The sequence below is a fragment of the Vicia villosa genome, linkage group LG2 (assembly GCF_029867415.1).
Source record: "Vicia villosa cultivar HV-30 ecotype Madison, WI linkage group LG2, Vvil1.0, whole genome shotgun sequence".
Taxonomy (NCBI): domain Eukaryota; kingdom Viridiplantae; phylum Streptophyta; class Magnoliopsida; order Fabales; family Fabaceae; genus Vicia; species Vicia villosa.
The window spans coordinates 178,078,213-178,100,994 of NC_081181.1; the positions used below are offsets into that span (position 1 = coordinate 178,078,213).

Here is a 22,782-nt window from a genome sequence, read left to right on the forward strand (position 1 = left end):
CGTCCGCCGATATTTGAAGTTTCGCGTCCAACTCGATCGGGCCCTTCGAAGAAAATCGGTCGAACGTTGTCCACAAAACTGCTAAATCTTCGTCGTTCTTGATCTCAAAAGGTGTGAACTTAATGTCTCCCTCGTCGTTAAGCGATGGCGAGCGGTACTCGAGCTTGACAACCTTTCGATTCTCGGGATAGTGCAAAAGCGTGTTGAGCGACGTTATCAACTCCGCAAACGGCGTGTCGCGCGAGAAGCGTAATTGGAACGACATCGGGTAGCCGGTTTCAAAGTAGACGAATGCTAGGTGGGGGTAGGTTTGTGTCATTTGTGTTTTGTGGTGTGAAGAGGATGAAGAAAAGTGTGTTGTATTTATAGACTTATTGGAGCAATGATGGCCCAACAAATCTTATCCTGCTTTAGTGGACTTTTCGGAAATGAACTTCCGAAAATTGGAGGCAGACTAGCATATTTCAGAAGTTCATTTCCGAATTATGCAGAAAACAGAACTAAATTTTGCATTTTGTTGATTGCTTAGTGTTTTGTGTAAAAAATACAAAAGGAATTCAAAATACACATAAATTAGCCTATGATGACATAAAACATACTTATATTATATATGTATTGAATCGGTCCGATTTTACATGATAATCAACAATACATACAAAAATGGTCATTACAAACAAAAAACGATCCGGAACAAACTAAAATTAACCGAACCAATCGGTGGATCCTAAGTCCAAAATAGGTATGTTCTTCGACCGCTCTCTATTTTGCTCGCGCTCTTGGCGCATCATTTCTTCAAACTCCGCCATTCTTGAAACGAAAGGATCCGGCCAAGTCTCCGCCTCATTTGAATGATGCGCCGTCCATTGATAAGAAGTAGCCGGTATAGGACATCCCGGTTTCAAAAACACTTGGACGAAGTGCCGCGATTGTAGATACCCGATGCATATGATCCTGCTCGACGCGTCCAATGGCGGTCGACTATGAAGTGGAAAGAAAGTCTCACTTAGTCCAAACCTCGTCAAATCGACACATACCATATCATATGCACTTGCTATTAGATGACCCATATCGGGGAATGACATCCACTTCAAAACCGGAGCGATACCGGTAAGTGATGGAACAAGTGAATCATGAATTTTCGCAAACTTTTCTTGATTTTCATATAGTCGGCCGTAGATGTCCCGATACGAAGTCAACTCCGCAATAAGTTCCCGTCGGACTAAAGTGTGATTATTTTCCCCTTTACCGAGCAAACCCGCAACGGCCCGATATCCACAATTGCCGACGCCTCCAACATCAACGATGTTATCGATATATTTGTGCATAAAAAGTGACATTTCATCAATGTAGACAATGGGTGATTTTTTGATCGGTGGTGTGCGAGGTGGCTTCGAAATACGGGCTCCTTTGTTACCACTACACTTGGACTTCGGCGTCGGTGAATCCGGGAACGATGCATCAACATGTTCAAAGTAGGAAGGAGATCGTTTTGTTGACGTGTCATCTTGTGTAATTTTGGACCTTTTCGGTGCACCTTTCGTTTTAACCGGTTGAGATGGCGGTTTCAAGTCGGTGGTCTCCGGAAATGCAATTTTTCGTAATTGTTCTTTAATGTTCATTTTCGTTGAGATTGTGCATTTCCGACCGAGGGCCCATTTTCAAAACTTTGAGATTGTGCCGTTCATTGTAAACTTGCTTGATATTTGAAACGCTATCCGCTTTTTTACGCTTCAAATCGGCAAGTATGTTGCGAGGCGCCACTTTTACTATCGTTAAATCCGAAATCACATTCTTCTCTTCGCGGGACAAACGACACGCCATTGGATGTCCGTGTAACTTGGCCTCCAAGGCATGATTATGAATTGCACAAATTACGGTTAAACGCCACAAATCATCGACCCTCCGAGTCGCGCGCAACTTAAACGGACACCCACACTTTTTCGATCCCGTGTCTTCGTGTTTTAGAATCCGATTTGATTGTGCATAATTCCCACCCCGTTCGCAATTCAAAACAACGAAAGCTTTCCGCCTACTATTTCCATTGTCGGACCTTAAAATAACAATACCAAATCCAAGTTTACTAGCTTCGTTCCGAACCCAATCAATCAATTGTTCGCGACTACCGAAGCTCCGATCATTTGTAAATTGTTGCCGAACATCGACCGCATTGATTATAGGATTAACGTCGATAACCAGATCGTTATTAACGTTGACAACTGCCGGAACTACTGCGTCATTGTCTTGCACATTGTTGTCCGGATGCACCATACCTAAAATATGCAAAAATTATCAAAATTGGCCAAAACTGTTTTTTTTAACTGCCAGGGCATATTTCGGAAGTTCATTTCCAAAATTTGTTAGGTAATATATTTTGGAAATGAACTTTCGAACCATCGCAGGTTTCAGCATAAAATTCATCAATCAATTTAGTGAAATAGGGGATGAAATGAGAGATTGTTTACCTGAAATTGTAGCTTTCTATGCTCCCTTTAACGTGATCAACGGTTTGAAACTTGATTTTAGGACGAAAAATGGATGGAGATTGATTGTGTTTTGGAGAGGGGTTGGAGAAGTTTTGGAGAAAAATGATGAAATAGTGAAGGAGGGAAAATTGTACATGCAGGAATATTTTCGGAAATGAACTTCTGAAATATTCACGGTTTTGAATTTTTTTTACTTCGAAAATGCATCTCCGAAAACACCACTTTTTTGCTGTTTTCGAAGATGCATTTCCGAAGTAAAAAAAAATTCAAACAAAAAATAACTTCGGAGATGTATCTCTGAAACAGGGGTAGTTTTGGGATTTCGCTGGGGGTGACCCCATAGGGAGGTGATAAAGAAATTTTCTACAAATTTTGGCTTAAAATATGGTGGTTATTTTATCTCTAGACCCTTCATAACCTAACAAATTGTAACTAGATTAATCTTCCAAAATTAACTTTTAAGATAAATACCATCTTCACCTATATATTAGATAAATACCATCTTCACCTATATATTCATACTCATACTTTATCGCACGCATGACTCTTAACCGATCCAATTAGATGATTAATTTCTTAACAAACTCTATAGACCTAAAGCGTGAAAATATATTGTAGTATTTACTAAATATATCAAAACCCTAATAATATTTTTTTTATTTTCAAGCTTCCATAATTATTAAATAATTTATGTACAGATGGGAGCAAAACTTTTTTTGATTATTTAATTTAATATTTTTTTACATAATAATTTTTAAAGCATATCTAAATTAGTGTATGCTTAAGTCATGAACTATTGTATGATTTTGTCCTCCTACTTATCTCTTTCTCTAGCTCTTCTAGCCCTCCCACCTCTTCAAGTTCCTGCACACCAATATTTGTTTATCACCCATTACTTATCATAAAAAAATATAAAATAGTACATGTAAATTAAATTCTTAAAATAAAATATTTTAACTTTTTAGGTAAAAAAGATAGAAATATATATTCAAGTGATTTTGTTTTAAACATAAAATTAAAAGAAAGAAACAAGAATACAGCTGTTTGTTACCTTTGGTCCCAAAAACAACCCATATGGGACACCATTGAATTTGTCTGAATGGTGAAGCTGAAACAAAAAACAACAGAATCATGGGTATCAAACCTTATACCTCAAACCAAAACAAATATTTTTATAAATAATAATAATAAAGTTATGATAAGGAATAAGGATAATTACTTTGTGGGCTGCAGCTACCCTTCTGAAATAGGGTACATTGGCAATGGGTCCCACTGCAAATCTCTTATGAACTAAACCGTCATGTACAAACATGTAGGCCATTCCAAAAACTGTAATGCCAAGACCCTGCTCATAAATAAAGGGGCGTCATTAGTAAAACGTTTGGAGCGTATACTACGGAAGCGTATAAAACACAGTGAAATTTGAGATTTTCCCAATTTTATAGGTGCATATACGAAACACTCTATTGTCAAACCCCATCAAACCTTTATGTAGATGTAACTACAGAATATTTTTTCCCAGTTAATTGAGAATTTGAGATTTTCTCAATTAATCAAACTCCATAGAACTTTTTCGTAGATGTAAGTAGATTTTTCCCAATTAATTGAGAATTTTGGATTTTCTCAATTAATTTGTAATTTAATTAGAGATTTTCCCAATTAATTAGGAATATCCCAAATTAATTAAGTTTGATCACATCTACTTATTCGTTAAAACATAGTGAAATTTAAGATTTTCCAATTAATTGGGAAAATCTCATGTTCCATTATGTTTTAAGGGATTTCGTAGATATACGAAAGATACATTTACGGAAGCACGAACACAGTTTTGTCAATTTGATGGTGCGTAAGTAGACAATGGGGTGGGTTAAGAAATGGTAAAAAAACCCTTTACATACATTAATGTCAAAAACAATTAAACCTAATAATTTTATTTAACATAATTAATTCTACTAAAAAACAATTAATCATGTAAAAATCAATTCTCCGGGTCAATAATCAATTTTAAGTGCTTTAACCTACACTAAATATTCTTTTTTCTTTTTACCACAAGAGTTGTGAATTAAAAGAGATACTTACCGCACCGAAGCAAAGACCAGGGATCAATCCTTTGTGAAAGAAACCATAGTTAAGGAGAGCGATAGCAGGAACAGCGTTGATTATTGCAAAAACATCGTTCAACTCGAAAGCTCCTTCTCTTGCTCTATGATGGGACTGCAAATTCAACCAACCAACCAAGCCAAATTTCATTTTTTGTTTCTTTCTTTTTTCTTCCTTCCACGTATCAATTACTACTTCATACCAATTGCTTATTATTATTCAAAATATTCAAAAAGTGCCAAATATCATAATCACACATTTTTGAACCGTGTGGTCTTAAACTTTAGGTAGAAAAAACCAAATTAAAATTAAACATAAAAAATATTTATGCCTATTTGTTTTTCTTGAATTGTTTAGAACATGCAATGGAAAAAAATAATTGGAAGCATATGTACCTCATGCATGTGCCATAAGGAAGCATGCCAAAGAGCCTTGTGAGCCCATCTAGCCCAAAACTCCATTCCAACCTAAAAATTATAAATATCCATAAATTAATTATCACCAGAAATTAATTAACAGTACACACCAAAGAAAATAATAGACTTTTAATTTGTTAATTTAAAAGAAAAAAATCTATTTAATTGAGCAGAGTTTCTGGTTCGAACACAACACTGTTAAATCTTTTTCAGAGAAAATTGATCATTTATTATGATTCTTCTCAGCTCTAAATAATTAGAATTAGTCTATACAGTTATTTGAAAAGTTCTAAGTGCGGTACATAGCAGATTTCAATAGAAAAGAATAAAAAAACAAAGTTTGATTGGTGAGCACTGTCACTATTATACGCCAATCAAACCGCTTAAATAAATACATGCACCCAATCATTTTTACTGTCCTAATTTTAAATATAAGAAAAAAATCATATGTATTTAAATCAAATTTTGACCAAATACATTGAACTTTTTATATATATATATATTTAAATATTTAACACGTGAAGATGATTTGTAATTAAAATATTTCTACAATTTTAGTGGTAATCCAATGCATGTGTAAATCATATTTTACAAAAAAAAAAAAAAAATCATTTGAGGTATAAAAAAAAAGCTAATTTACAATTAAAAAAATTACAAATTAATAACCAAAATACTAAAAGAAAATTGAAAAGATTGGAACTTACAGCAGCACCAACTGATAGAGCAAATGTACCAAACATTTCAGACCAAGGAATTTCTCCACTACCCTAAACAAAAAAAAACAAAAACCAAATTTCAGATTCAGATTCAGAATCTTAATTTCATCAAAAAAACAATCTACTCCTACTACATAAACAAAAACAAATTTAAGGAACCATCACAGCACTTACCTCCATTTGCCACGAAAACCTTAAATAAACCGACAAAACACCCAAAGATGTTATCCCAAGACTTGACATAACAGCTGCAATAAGATACGTCAATCTCTCTGATTTTTTCCTTGCCAATTTCTCTTCCATTTTTTGTGATAAAACTACAAGGGGTTGTTTTTCTTCTTCAATTTCCAATTGGGTTTCATGTTTTGGATCTTCCATGAGAACACAAAGGGTAAAGTTTTTCAATCTTTGTGTTTTTGGGGTTGTTCGGAATCTTAAAGGGGAAAAGATAAGTGTTGGATTTGGTTTTTGGAGATGAGGAAGGAAAGGTTTGTAGTGACGGTTTAAGGGTTTCAAGGTTATAGTGGCGGTTAGTCCTGTCGCCATAGGTGGAGTATGGTTTTTTTAGATGTTGAAAAAAAAATTGATGCTTGGTTTTGTAATTGTTGAGGTTTGTTTAGAGAGAGAAAGAGATGTAGAGAGAGATTGTGAAGATGGAATTGGTGTTGAGTGAAGGTTTAAAAAGGAGGAAGAAGAGAGACCATATGTTTTGTGATGTGTTAGAAGTGTGTGGGACATTTATTAAGGTGAAGGTGTTTTTTTGTATGTTGGAGGGTTGTGGGGCCCATATACCTCGTGGAACATTACTATCCTTTTATGGCGGCATGTTTACATTTGACAATGGTTATATTATATTGGAGTTTATTAATTTCAAAATAACTCAATCAAACCAAGAAGATTAGTTATTTGAAGTGTGAAGTGATACTACTTTTGAAATAATTTAAGTGGTTTGATTTGATTGTTGTTTTGTTTTGATTTATTTTAGTGGATTCTTGAGATATAGCCACGAACATTGCATTCTAAGGATTGGGTTATGGAAGTTCCTTCTTTCTCTAATGAGATGTATTTCCATCTCTGTTTTAAAGAGATAGGAATTTTTTTCTTTTATTCTTTAAATTTGAAAAACATATCCTACCAGTTAAGTTGAGTTTTTGGGAGTTCATCAGGTTTATGGCATATCTCAAGTCTCAGAGAATTCAGAAAACACATATAGAGATATTTACAGATTATTTTTCAAAGAATTTTTCATATAATTTATATGAGTTGAATCCACAATCTTTTCATATGCGAGTCAACTCTTTATCAACTGATTGTCGCGGCGTCAAAAATATCTGAGCATAATGAACACTAGAAATATAACAGAGTCGTCACCAAAGTTTATTTATTCTTAAAGAAAAGGAAAAACATCGATAAAACCCAAGAAAGTAAAAGAAGATCGTCATCGCAACTAAATTAAGGTTCGGGAGTCGGTTATACAAGGGGGATGTATTAGGACCCCTCACATCCATTGTACTCAAGGGAAACCGTTTAGTTAACTTTGCGAATACGAATGTTAGCTTTATTTGATTTCTTATAAACTATCAGGAGTTATTTACAAGAGAAAGAAAAAGAAAGAAAGAGAGAATTTTTAGGTTTTTTATTATTGTGTTTGACGAGGCGTTGGATCTCGCTCCTACGTATCCTCTAGTGCGATGAGGAACTCAAGACTATGTAATTCTCAGTAGAAACGAACTATATGTTGGTTGATTTTAGGGAACGATGCTAATATCGCATTTCGGCCGTTAAACATTGCTTGTATGCTCGTGCATGGGAGACTTAAGCATTTGTTTGTATTGTGGCAGAATGGATAAAACATGTTCATTTAGGAAAGTGTTTTCAGTCGCGCGGAGGTGGAAAAAGAGATTCGATTGGTTAAGATTGATTTTAGAGTGGAAGATGAGTAATCGGTGCGAGCAAAGTGTACACTAAATCTCCGATACTTGAGAAACAAACGAATGTCAATTTGCCCATTCCCTCTTTCATCCAAAAATTATTTAGAAACATTACCTTTATAGAAGACGAGTAATCAGTGCGAGCAAAGTGTACACTAAGCCTCTGATACTAGAGAAACAAAAGAATGTTCAATCGCCTATTCCCTCTTCCAAGTTTATTGCAAAAAAATATTTTTGAAACGATTTTGATTAGGTGGAAAAGAATTTGGTGTTGACCATGTATTTGATTCATATTGGTATGGAAAATTATTTGAGTTTGAAAAAAACTGACTTGATGTTGATCAAGTGTTTGGTTCACATTTATTTGAAATTGAGTGGAAAAGTCTTTTGAGTTGACGGTGAAATGAGTGATTTTATTCTCGAAAGGTGAATGGATGTTAAAGATTGATTTTATTTTACAAAGGTTTTGATTTTGGTTTTTAAAAAGGGGACTTGATGTTGATCAAATGTTTGGTTCACATTTGATTTAAATCGTGAAATAAGCTTGATGAAATGTAATGTAAGAAACTCTAAAAATAAAGCAAGGTACAGAATATAACGGAAAGCGGTACACAAATACGCGATAATTGATAGGAAGAAAATTAACATGCATACACAATACTCACAATTAGCACACATATGAAGCATTCATCATAATCGAATTAAGAACACAAACAAATCTCAATGCACATATCAAGTTAATGTACGAAATAACGTCTCGCGCGAATCATCACGTAAGGACGCGTATTGAATTAACATAACACGAGGACGCAAATTGAGTTCACGTTGCACGAGGACGCAAACACAAAACCGTTAATTCAAAACTTTATAATGATTTAAATGTAATGAAATCAAGATGTTGCTCCGACACAAATCAAATGACAAATTGCTATCATAAACAAATTGAAATATGAACAACACAAAAATGCAATGTATCACATTGTAACAAAAAGGCATAACGCAACGACTACGATTTGCAAAATGTTGCACGTAAATGCATAACAACCACGACCAGATGTTAACATAAAAAAGTCTATGCTTGAAATAAAACTAACATAATGTACGTGTTCAATATGTTTTCGAAAGCAACATAAACTTCAGACGTCCGAAATCATAACACGATGGTTAATTTTCTATGAATTAAAGAGACGCGACACCTCATAGAAGAAGGAATCCTCCTGACACCAGCAATTCGAACAACACCAACAAGTAAAATTCATAGGAAGAGTATGGAAGAGACTAAGATTAAAGATATGAAGGTCAAGAATTTTCTATTTCAAGTTATTGATTGAGAATTCTGGAAAGAATTCTTCACAAGGGAACTCCGAAGTCAATATGGAGGTCCATGCAATGAAAGTATCCATGATCCACAAAGGTGAAAAGAGCACAACTTCAAGCATTGAGAAGAGAGTTCGAGCTACTAACCATGAAAGCGCATTTTTGCCTAAAGAGGTTAGATGATGCGTACACATACATATAGAAGTTCAACTTCACCAGTAGATCATGGAACCCAAAAAGAAGAATGGAATGGTGTAAGGCCAAGAGTTAACTATTTTCTGATCTTTGGATGCCTAACTCATACTCATATACTAGATTAAAAAAAGGGGCAAGCTACACGACAAAAGAAAAACATTGTATTTTTTGGGAGTTAGTGAGATGTAGTTTTTTAAGAATGAAAGCTGGTGTTCTAGATTGGGAAGAAGAAGAAAATGAAAAAAGATGGTGAAGACCAAATACCTGCACAATTTTAAGAATAAAATAGTGGTGATATCAATCAAGGTGCATCGTCAAGCAGTTTAAACGATATCGAGTCATCAACAAATGAAACAAATGATGTTGAGCAGGAGTTGTTAGGAAGGAAAAAAGGAATATAGGAAAAGCAATTTGGATGGCAGATTATGAAGATGGGGCACCCCAAAATTTCCCCTCTTCTTTTAACATTAATTGGCTTGTGTTTCATTATCATATGCATTCATACATTGAGATGGGATTAAGGCTCTTTGGTACTCGGTGGCTTTGTTAAGTTATGGAAGATGTTTGTTTCTCCAATCAATGCGAGGAGGATATATTATCCTCATTCTTGCGATAAATTCAAGAAGCATCAGGGCTTCCGGTGACCAAAGTGTTTATAACAGTGAAGTTTGATTCTACTGCTTCTTCAAGCAGTGAGGCATGAACTCAGGATATCGGAATTGAAGTGCACTCAATGAGTTTCTACATGTTATTTACCCAATGATTCATCGAGTCCTCATCATGACAAGCTCTCATGTGTGCAGACATGTCTCAGATTGCAAGAAAAATCAAGTATTTCAATCGATTCAGAATAATTTGACCCGAAATTCAGCATTTCACGGTTCGAGTTCAAAAATTCATAAATTTTTCATTGTTTGACATTTTTTAGTGGTTCTTTGGACACGATAATCTCCTTGAAATCCTCTTCAATTTATCTGTTCGGATCAAGATCAAATTTAGTACTAAAGCTTTCCAAAACTGCAAAATACTATGAAAATTTCATGCTGAATCGGATTTTCGGTCCACTGTTTCTCGATATTGCAAAAATAATAAATCTCTAAAATTTTAACATTTTGGGACGGTTATAGTGGAAAAATTTCACATATTTCGTCATCTACAAATTTTCTTCAAGATTGGAGTTCGGATTTTACTCATAAAATTTCGGTTTATAGCTTGTTTCCTAAACGGTACCTAAAACTACGATGAAAAAGCCGCGCAACCAAATTTGTCATGAAAAATGCAAGGAAAATTGACTTTAAACACCATTTTTTCCAAGTTCATTTGCCAAACAAGCCTTAAGCACCTATCTATTTATTGTTTCAACTCAAATTCATAAGTCATTCTATAATTTTTTTACAAAAATCACACTAAAGATTCAAAATTCTCTCTCAAGCTCTCAAGAAACTCTCTTCCTCTCATTTTCTAACAAACACCACCGTGATCACCTCCGACCACCGCCGTCCACAACCGAAGTTGTTTTTCCCTCTGTACGCCGTTAAGACCGCCGCACAGACCTCCCCTCCGGCCACTGGAATCACACTGTTCTCCCTCTCCCGTCGGACCGCTCAATCTCGCCTTCCCCTCCGTGAAGACCACGCGAGATCTCTTTCTCCAGTTTGCTTTCGATCACGTTCTTCTTCGTTTGATGAACTCTTCATCTCCTTCGATAAATATCGAATCTTGATTTTAATTGATGTTTGAATCTTGAGTTGGATTGACATGAAATAAATCTTGAATGTGATAATTGTTTGAATCAAGTTTGGTTTGACTCTCAAGAGTTGAGTATTTGCTTGATAATTGTTGGGATCTTGAATTATTGAATCTTGATAATAATCATGATAATTGTTGGAATTGGTCGATGGTTCGAATTAGTATTTGCTTAATAATTGTTGGAACTCGCGTGTAGCGTTTGGTTTCGAGTTCATGAGATGTTGAATAATTGTGTCAATTGTTGGAATTCACATGTCGCGTTTAATTTCGAGCTCATGAGTTGAATTAATTGTTTGCTTGAATTTCATGAGTTGTTTAATTGTTTGTTAATTGCTTGAGTTCATGTGTCGGAGTTGTTTCGAGTTGTTTTCGATATGATTTCGAGTTGCTTTTTGTTAGGAAAATAACAAACATTGAGAAAAATGAGAAAAATGAGGAACAAAATAACAACACAAGAGATTAACGTGGAAACTCCAAAGCCAGAGAAAAAATCACGGCTGTTGTCAATAGACAACTAGATAATAACACTATGAGAAAATTGTTACAACACGTAATATACCCTCAAATACCCCAGGCCCCAGTACACTCACACCCTAAAAAACAAATATTTAACTACATCTCACAACACTCTAATACAAGAGCATAAGAGAACAAAGAAAGTCAAATACAAGCTTAAAGTGCATTTGACTGGTGCGTTTTGTAACAAAGAACTTGAATCCTATATATAACACTGGATTCCCTCTTCCTTCACAAAACTAAGCGATGTGGGACTTCTTCAAACATGTATATTTTCAACCAACCCCAACAATCTCCACCTTGATTAAAAATAATACGTAAACTTTCATTGTCTTCACCGACAATCATACTCCACCATAAAGAGTATCAACATGTATATTTTTTATCAATCTTAACAATCTCCACCTTGATTAAAAATAATACAACTTTCATTGTCTTTATCGACAATCATACTCCACCATAAAGAGTATAGTCACTTGAAGCTACACCACTCCAAGAATTTTCACATTGTCTTCACCGACAATCATAGTTTTAAAAACTAGCATACTCTCTCATGAAGAATATATTTCACTTGAAGATAAATCACTTCAAGAATTTCACATTGTCATCAGCGACAATAATATACTATATCACGAAGAATAAGTTTCACTTGAAGCTAAAGCACTCCAAGAATTTTCACATGCCGAAAACCAGGTTGAAACTTTATGGTGCTACTTTCTTGTTGGCAGGAAGTTCTTCAGCTACCGACATAATCTTGCACCTGTGCAATCTTGTTTTATCAACACATATTTGACTTGAACTTTCCACAATTAAAAAACAAATCTTCCATCAATTTTTTCTAATCCAAACTGTAAAACGAAATTTACGACTGAAGCTCAACAACTCTTTCACAAAGCTACCCTTCTTTTCTGATGTGGAAGATCAGACAAGGCTACAACCATAGAGCATACTAAGAAAACTTATCCCCGGATCGAACCAGTCTCTGATACCAGTTGTTGGGAAAATAATAAACATAGAGAAAAATGAGGAACAAAATAACAACACAAGAGATTAACGTGGAAACTCCAAAACCAGAGAAAAACCCACGGTCGTTGTCAATTAACAACTAAAGAATAACACTATGTGAAAATTGTTACAACATATAATATATGCTAAAATACCCCAACTCCCGAGTACACCCACACCCTCCAAAACAAATATCGAAATACATTTCATAACACTCTAATACAAGATCATAAGAGAACAAAGAAAGTCAAATACACGCTTAAAGTGCTTTTGACTGATGCGGTTTATAATGAAGAACTTGAATTCTATATATAGCCTTTGATTCCCTCTTCCTTCACAAAACTAAGCAATGTGGGACTTCTTCAAACATGTATATTTTCAACCAACCCCAACACTTTTCGAGTTGCCTAATGCTTGACTAATAATTGTTGGGATGCTTGGAACCGATTATGTCGATATGGACTTAATTGTTGCAAGTTGTTTATAAATTCCAAGTGAAGTTTCAAGTGTGGAATTAATTTGACATAAGCAATGAACATGGAGATGACGGCAACCGAAATAAAATAAGACTTGGGAACTAACTGATGTGCCAAAAGGTGTTAAGCCTATTGGAGTAAAATGAATTTTCAAAACCAAGCTCAATGAAAGTGGGAAAGTTGAAAAGTTTAAGACAAGATATGTGGCAAAATGATATGTATAACGATATGGAAAGGCTTATAAGGAATTATTTGCACCAGTGGAAAGAATTGACACCGTGCAAGCACTGTTAGCTTTGGAGACTCAACGTGGATGGAAATTATTTCAACTTAACGTGAAAAACACTTTTCTTCACGATGTGCAGAGGAAGTATTTATACAACAACTTGAAGGAATTGTAAAGAAAGCAGAAGAAGACAAAGTCTACAAATTAAAGAAAGCATTATATTGTCTTAAACAAGCAATAAAATTGAGGCATACTTTGGAAAAGAAAATTTTGGAAATTGAACCAGTGAACACACTTTGTTTACCAAAAAAAAGAATGTAACATTTTGATAGTTAGCCTTTATGTTGATGGTTTGTTCTTGGAATACAATGTGAGGTTGAGATTTTTATTTGTGAAAGAAGATATGCTCAACATAGGAAACAACAATCCAATAATAAGGAAACAATGAGGATGGTACTAAACTAGATACTACGTTTTTCAAACAAGCTGTTGGAAGCGTCATGTATCTAATGGTAATTCGACCAGATTTGATTAGTAGGTTCATGGAGAATTCAAAAGAATTACATTTGGCTGCAACAAAAGACTCTTAAGATATCTAAAAAAGAACCACAGAGCACGAGATATTCTACAATAATGAAGGAAGAAAAACGGATCTAATAGCGTATTATGACAACACTTGTGATTTAGGGTTTATGGTGGGGTCTGGAGTTATTTCTCGGGCTTCGAAAAAGCAATTTGTTGTGAGCTTATCCACCACTGAGGTAGAATATATTGCTGCGACAATTTGTGTTATCAATGTATTTGACTTAGAAGAATCTTAGAGCAACTCGGAGATGAGGAAAAGAAAGAAATCGTGAATTTATGTGACAAGAGTTTCATTATTCAATTATTCAATTATTCAAGAATCGACTTTTTTTTCATGACAAAAGTAAGCATATTACAGTAAGGATTCATTTTCTTAGAGGTTTGGTAAAAGATGAAATGGTGAGACTGAGTTGTTTTGCTTTGAAAAACAATTGTTGCAAATATAATAACAAAACTATTAAAGCTTGAATAGTTTGAGAAGCTTCGAAACATGCTTGGAGTAATGAAACCACTTAAGTAAGTTAATCATAGAGGCATTAACTTAAGGGAGATAATAATAGTCAAAGTCCGTGTCTTTAAATTAGTCCACATTTGTTAATAAATCCTAGTCCTAAAGGAAGTTCTATTTCTAATTAGGAGCAAGTCTTATTTTTTAGATCAACTTCTTTTATTTTTGTGTTGTAATGTCATATAATATTAACTCTTTGACTCATTCCCATTGTATATAAACTTAATTTAAGAATAACAAAAAAATTTAATTTAAGAATAATAAGATTACCATGTGAAGAAACATTGTAAGGAAAAAAAAAAAAAAGGAGAGAAGAAGTTTTCCCTTTACCATGTTCATTTGTTTGTATTGAATACATTCTACCATACTCCTATAAACTAACATAAATTACTACAGTCGTTACTAACAAACAAAAATAAGAGGAGTTTTTTTTTTTTTTTTTTATGTTACGTAAACTACAGTTAACAATTTACTTTAAAATTGTATATCAGTTCTCGATACGATATTTTAGTAGTACTGTAGTATAGGGTGGCAAAACGGGCCGCCCGCCCCGCCCGCCCCGCCTTATGCCCGCCAAAAAACGAGCGGGGCGGACATGCCCGCCAAGTAAAATGGGCATCAAAATCATGCCCGCCTCGCCAAGATGGCGGGCGGCGGGCTTACCCGCCTATTTTTATTTATATTTTTTTAATAGATTAATATGTTTTTTTTTACCTTTTAATTAAACTTTTCACTTATTTTTTAAAACAATCTTTATAAAAGTAATTTTTTAACAAATTTACTTTAAAAAATATTACATATATTTATAAATAAATGTATAAAATAAACCATCAAGAATTACAATTACTAGAATTAACTAAAAAAATAATGAGTTTTGAAGGAGGAGCGGATTTTGGCGAGCGGCGGGCTTTGCCGGGGCGGGTATGGCGGGCGGCGGGTTTTGGCGGGGCGGGCTTTGGCGAGCGGCGAGCCTAGAATCCCAACCCAACCCGCCAAATTTTGGCGGGTGCGCGGGCGGCCCGGCGGGCCCCGGCCCGTTTTGCCACCTCTAGACTGTAGTAGATACAAGTTTTATGCATTTCATGTGAATCTAAATTTCTTCACGGAATCTTGTCACAATCTCTAACTTATTCCATAATCTATGCCGAGATTTCAGGAGTTTTATTCCCATGAAGCTATCACACAAATTAACCTGCCTTAGAAAAAGCAAAAAAAAAAAAAAAAAGTCCAATTAGTTGATTCATTAACTCAATAAACCCAAGATTTTTGTAGTGGCACTATCTACCATAGAGTTTTTCACTTTGGATGTTTAAGTGGATTATAAATAGGAAAATACTTACATGAACACAACCATAACATCTGTACTTACATACAACCAATCACATTTTTTTTATTAATTAAAAATTAAAAATAAAATTGTCTGTCTCCTCTTTTATCTCAACCACCCCATGATTCCAATTAAAAACGAAATTAAAATTTAAATAAATTTATATTTTCTCTCTTTTCATTGGTTGTGCCTAAAAATATGGGTTTAGGTTCGTATCCATGCAAGTATTTCTCTTATAAATATACACATAATTTATTTTATAATTTTTGATATAAATATTTGATAATCACTTAATTTCTTAGACCCAGCATCACATAAAAAATTATTAAATGGATTATATAAATGATTATTTTTCATTTTAGCAAAACTCAATTATTTATATATGGTTATTTAAATAGAGTCTAGAAAAAAGTAGAGTGAGAATATGTTTAATCAAAAAATATTTCAAAAAAATCTAAAATTTTTACTTCGTTGTAGATGTGTCTTTTATCTTGGCTGTTTTGGCGACCACAGAGTGTATGAAAAAACAAAAGGAATAATATGATTTAGTCAAAATCGTCACAAACTACATCTCAAATTGACAACTTTTTTAAGTTTAACGGTTTAAACGGTAAAAAATGAAACAATTATTAAAAATATAGTTGAAATGCAATATACACTAATACGTATGGATGAAATTTAAACTCATTCGAAAAAGACTCCGATTTAATGATGATGGTTTGATGAAGGATGATAAATCACATATATCGATCATGAATGAATGAAAAGTGATCCAAGAGAGATTTATGAAATTTGATGACAACATGAATTTGCATATCAAAGAGAAGACGAAGAAGATTGCCTATTTAGAAACCATGAATTTAAAACCACCATCGAAATCGGGTAAAAGTAAAACAAAGGGTGTTCCTAAAAAGGTCAAACCGACACAAAGTGACAATTCTACGAAGTGGTCTCCTTCTTACTTTGAACATGTTAACTCGCATTTTCCAAATTCTCCAACTTCTAAATCTCAAAAAATTGTTTTCAATGGTGCTTGCATTAGTAAACCATATCTATCACCACTGTTACCAAAAATATCCACATTGAAGATATGTCACTTTTTATGAAAAAATACATTGAGCGAATTTTAGATGTTAAAGGTGACGGTAAATGCGGTTATCAATCTAAAGGCACATAGGATGCATACACATTGCAATACGAGGAAAAACAACATTTAGATGCAATTTACAATGCTCTTATTCCTCTTGTTAGCAGTCCAACACCGGTGGAAAAATGTATACGCATCTCTAAAATGAGTCATCTTATGGAAAGTGCTTATAATAGGGTGTGTATTGATTTGACGATATATGGTTTCTTGGAAACATATTTTTCCACTCTAGAGTAGCCCACCTCAAAATCCATCTAGACGCATCATGTAACACCCCAAATCTACCCCGCAATTAACAGGAGAATCAGAGTGCAAAATCTTAAAACAATTCGAACAAAATGATTTGAGGCGTCACATTTAAACAACTAATGTCACATTCACATATCATGCTCATCAACATAGATACATAACACGCATATATGAGGGCAATATCACATGCATTAATCATCAATATCCAAGAAGTACTCACATCGCAGCGGAAATCAAATATCAACAGCAATACGAATCATAAACATCAAGGCCAACATGGCACAATATATCCAACAAATCTCAACATAACATAATGACGAAATCCAACAAAGGATAAACAACAAGCAAGTAATCCAACATCCCCCGAGTGCTACGTATCAGATCATCGACACACCGACTCGAGCTATAAGGCACAAGACTACTCCTCGTCATTACCTGCACGTTACCAATAGAGGGTAACATTCAAACAAAAGGGGTGAGATATCATTCATTATAAAGAAACGTATGATAACATTCAAAGCGGAGAAATAATCATACATTGGTCACCACTTCTCGGCACATATCACGTAATACAATTCACATCACTCAACGTCTTACCAACAACAATAATATCAAGTTCAATTAAGGCACACATAGTCAATTATCACATATGATCAACGAAACAACCATCACCTCAACACAAGTTAACATTTATGTAATGCACACACAAACATCCAATTACAACTCAACATACAACTTCACTTATGCAACTCGAACAATGCAAATGCATGTGGTACCATTGGAGTAAACTCCCGTCTCAAACAGTTTGCCATTGGGCCGTCTCAAACAATTGCCACAAGGGCCGTCTCAAACATTTTCCATAAGGGCCGTCTCAAACAATGCAATGAATGTGACTCAATAATGCACACCCACAATCACACTTAAACGACGTAATCGACTTAAACAACATAGTCCACTTAAACGACATAATCAACTTAAACGACATAATCAATTCCGAAAATCCAACTTCAACAACAATACAATTCAAGAATAAGAGTCCAAAAGAGTTTCCAAAGATATTCATAGCATGTACCAAGGAAATACATTAATTAGAGCTTCATGAAGGTTCAAGCGGCATATAGAAACGAGTTACAGTTCAAAAGATACATCATTTCAAAGTTTGAACAAGTTTTGCACAGCAAGGCCCGCTTAGCGACCTTCAAGCGCGCTTATGGAAATCAAATTTCAATAACCCCGCTTCAAGCGGACTAAAACAGAAGCGAACCACCAAATAGGCTCCGCTTAGCGGACTAACTCCGCCTAGCAAACCTTCTTTTCATTTTCAAAAATGTTAGTATCCGCTTAGCGGAAGTGCGATTTTGCAGAAAAAAACAATAGACGGAACAGAACTGCGCAACCTCACTTCCAACACTCAAAATCATTACTAAACAAAAATTAAACATGTATAAACACGAAATCTATCGTTATCCATCATCAAACATCAATTAAAACACATCTCCAAATCAAGATTCATGCATTTTGTTCATAAACCCTAAGTTCTACACACAATTCCATGGATACAATCATACAATCAAGTCCCACCCGAAACATCATCATACATCCCTTTAGCATGAAAGAATCTCACCATTACGTTGGGTTTGGATTGAAGCCAACTTTATAAACTTCAATCTCTCTTCTTTCTCTTCTCTTCACTCTCCTCTTCTATTCCCAATTTGTGAAAATGAGCTTCTAATTTCTAATCCTCTAAAACCCTTGTTTTAGTTAAACCTTACTATCCTTTTAATTGCTAATGGGCCTTAAATAACACTCTACACTTACTAATGCTATCTTAAGCCCAATAACTAAAAGCTTCTCTAACTTATATGATTTATTACTAAAACCCAACAATTAGCACAAATATCTCATAAGCATACAATTAACACATAATTAATTAAATAAAACACATAACACAATATGGCATAATTAAATAAAATACACAAACTAAAAACGGGCGTTACACATCATGGGTATTGGGTGACTTTCAAAATCACTATATTTTCTTCAAGTTTATTTGAAATTGTGGTTTCCTATACCAAAGACATCACAAGATTAGACGACAACTTCCATAAGTGAGGCTGATACATGGTCTGGTCACTTTCTTGAAAGGATGGAAGAGACGACAACTTCCATAAGTGAGGCTGATACATGGTCTGGTCACTTTCTTGAAAGGATGGAAGAGTTCACCAAATTGAGCGAGATTGAAAGAGAATCAAATATGGAAAAGTTAAAGGAGACACTACCCATAGAAATAAATTTATATGATGACACATGTTTTGATGCTTTTTAATTTTTATTTAACTATGTATTTAGGTGGTAACTCATTTTTTATTTGTATTGTTGACACCAATGTACTATGGATACAATTCGATACATATGTAATGTATATTCAACATTAATTGTATAATAATTGGGGGTTAGTTTTAGAAAAAATTCGATTTCAAACTATTAACAACTTTGTGCCTGCATTCCGGATTAGTCTCATTTTAATTACAAAAGCTACCAAACAGGGGGTAATTTGAAAATGTATCTCCGTATAAACCCTTATGTTAGAAAAAATAGGGTGAGTCGAGAAATACATATCTAGAATATCCTCTAAGATATTATAGAATTTCTAAGGTCCATAATGATCTAAAATTTGTATAAATATGGGATCTCTCATCTCATGTTGCTTACAAAAATACACCATACCAAAATGAGTACATATAGCCATATTGCATTTGTGTATTTCAATGGCGCGAATCCCCCACTTAAATTTAGTGTCGTCGAGGACACACCTCTCGTCAATCTAAAATCCAAATTGAATAATCTCATGTAATATCTAGATAATCGGAGAGTTGTCAAGCTTGAGTATCGTTCACCCTTGATTGACGACGAAGGAAAGACACAATTCAGCCAGTTTGAGTTGAACACAGATGATGATTTAAGGGTTATGTGGAGTACATTTCACTGTTACGAAACAAATGGTACAATTGAAGTAGATGTGACGATTACAAGATCGACCGAAGGTATTCTAAAAATGTTAAAACCTCCTGAACCGTTTATTCATAATGAAATTGTAATATTAAATTTATATTAACGATTATCTATGTAATATTAATTATTTTGATGTTAATTTATGTTGTTCTTTTAAAATTATGCAATTATTTCTAAGATGTGTGTATTATGGGGTGACTCACTGATAAAATACTAAGATGTGTGTATTATTGGTGTGGATGCATATATGAAATTCAAGAACGTTTATGATTTAGTGAGAGCTAGAACCCCACAAGGTGTACAAAGAAGCACCCTAAAAACATGGTTAAAAGAAAAGGTGCAAAATGGTTCAAATTGTTACATAGACCCAATTTTAATCCAATCCTAAAAGCCAACAAATATGTTGAATATGTGCTTTTATTCACTGATATAAAATTTTCTTTTTCGATAATATTAAAGGAGGAGAATTATATGTATCTAAAAATTCACGGATAGTATTTTTTGTTTGTGTGATAGTAAATGATAAACAGGAGTAAAACCTCGCTTATTTATTCTTATTTTTTTTCTCTAAGTAGTATTTTGAGCACCATTATTCTAGTCCATTATTATAAAAAAGAGGGATAATGTTAATATGTATTTAAAAAATGTAATTATGATGATAGAAAAATAAAGACTTATTTATTATGATCATCAACAAAGTAAACAAAATACGAAAAGCAATTAAAGTAATCAAGCACTTTAACGATTGTTTATAGGACGTTTATTCCCTTTGTTTAGGATCATTTGTAAACAGTAGAAAAGATCTCAAATAGTAAAATAGATACACAAATGTTTTCCAAAAATATTTTTAATATCGTTTGAAACGGTATTTTTTTAGTGAAAAAAATTAAGTTCATCGATAAAAAATATTACTTTTGCATAGAGGAAAGCGAGGGGCACCATCACACCTCATTACTCTCACAAACATGTCCTTCTAATACATGTCCTTCTAATACATGTAATGTTTAGAGTGAGACTTGAATAATGTCCTCCTAAACAGGGTGCACGGAGTCACCCAACCTCCTTTTGATTAGGTCTTAGTACCAAAATGGAAAAGAATATCCTTATGGCAGAGTTGACATTTAGTCGACGACACATGGCTTGAAGGTGTTAATGAAGCCCCAACTGTTCAGCGAGATATGGAAAGGAGCATCGTTGTTAGTCACCAAAACTTATGCTTCAAACAAGGTAAAGGAAACCATAACCCTAGATGACAGAAGGTGTTGAATATAATAAGGATTGGACGATTCATGGAGAGCGACCATATTGATCCACTCCTCCTCAAAACATGCTTCTAGAATAATTTTGTCCTCGTTGCCAGAGTCTGAGAGACTGATATATCTCTGTAAGAAGACCATCCTTTCCTCACAAGTATAATGGGTCTCGATGCCCGTGTACTTAGGATTGTTAGTCGCCATTAGTTATTTGGGATTTCCTAGGAAAGAACGAGAAAATATATAGTCAATGTCAAAACTACTAGTGCTCTGAATCCCAAATAAGCCTATTTCTAAAGACGTGTTGTCGATTGACTAGTCAGCCCGCTCAACATTCCACATGCCACACAAATACATTTATGCCCAATCTCTACTTTCCGAGGGCTCTATCACCTTACCCCTCCCATCAAAATCCCTAATGATTGCCATTAAAATAGAAAAGCGGAGATAAGGAGTAAAAGCTTATACATGCAAAGGACAAAAGTGAGGTTGACATTGGTGAGGTTCAAAGGCGAGTTTGCTTTGAGCTTGGTGAAAATTCAAGTGTGATTTGAAGAATGAGGGATCTAAAACTTAAAAGAGTGGAGGATGAACCCCTCCTTTTAATGATATAAAAAATAAGCCTAATAGGTAATGAGTAACCTCTCTCTAGGCACGCCAAGGATTACTAGATGATTGATTCCCCACGTCTTTGACACGTGTAGGGAATCCAAATTGATTTGGCTTCCCAATACAAGTCCATTATTATCTGCATTTAGTGCTGCATGTGTGCTTGTTTGTGACGCTTTAGGGACTCGCCCCAAGCTCTGCTCGAGGATATCGCTCCAGGGATGTTTAGAAAAGTTCTTTGGGAGCAAGGCCAAATATGAAGATTGGAAACAATCGAACTAAATCACTTCAGCCTTTTCCAGCACTCGTGCTTGAGGGACTTTGTATTGGGATAATTTCTCTGGATCCTAATAAGCAAGGCCTAGAAATGCAAGATGCATGCCCATGGCCTTAAATATGGGCGAGCACCTAACACGATGAAGGAAGATCACCTAATATGCCACGAGGCCACCCAGATCTAGTTGGCATACTGCCCATTTGGACTTGGGCTGCCAAAGTCATCTCTCATTGCCCATTTACTCAGTAAACATGGGAGATGATGTGTCAAAGTAGCAATCGTTTATAGCTTAATCAAGGAAGGATATCTGCCTCCCTATATTCTAAGGAGATTGAATCCCTTCTAAGCCAAGTTTCTCTTTCATGGAGCTAGGGCAGACCATACTCTAACTGAGACCCAAAGAACCTATATAAATACTTCAGCTTGAAGGTTGAAGGGGAATCTCAATAAGCCTAGACAAGCACAATCAGTGTTACTCTCATCATACTTTTTAATATGTATAATTTAAAATATTCAAATTATTTGAGACAACTTAGAGTTTGTTAAAAAGATGACAAATATAGAAGAAAGCAAGATACACAGAATAATTGACATGTCATTAAGAAGTTTAATTTACTATAATTTTAAACAAATATTTAACGGATCAATATTTTGGTTAACTACAAATACAATCAACTCTATAAAA

At 34.5% G+C, this 22,782-nt stretch overlaps 2 protein-coding genes across 2 annotated transcripts; both read right to left on the minus strand.

Annotated features, from left to right (window-relative positions):
• Positions 1–531: 531 nt before the first annotated feature.
• On the minus strand, positions 532–3,041 carry LOC131653097 (uncharacterized). The gene is made up of 2 exons (XM_058923145.1): positions 2,463–3,041; positions 532–2,270 (listed from the first exon to the last, which is right to left on the minus strand). The coding sequence occupies exon 2, from the start codon at positions 1,617–1,619 to the stop codon at positions 702–704; it is 918 nt and encodes a 305-aa protein (XP_058779128.1). The 5' UTR covers positions 1,620–2,270; positions 2,463–3,041; the 3' UTR covers positions 532–701.
• Positions 3,042–3,184: 143 nt separating this feature from the next.
• Positions 3,185–6,439, minus strand: LOC131653098 (beta-carotene hydroxylase 2, chloroplastic-like). Its single transcript, XM_058923146.1, has 7 exons — positions 5,890–6,439; positions 5,704–5,766; positions 4,979–5,050; positions 4,563–4,697; positions 3,703–3,828; positions 3,535–3,591; positions 3,185–3,347 (listed from the first exon to the last, which is right to left on the minus strand). The coding sequence occupies exons 1-7, from the start codon at positions 6,259–6,261 to the stop codon at positions 3,270–3,272; spliced, it is 903 nt and encodes a 300-aa protein (XP_058779129.1). The 5' UTR covers positions 6,262–6,439; the 3' UTR covers positions 3,185–3,269.
• Positions 6,440–22,782: the final 16,343 nt, after the last annotated feature.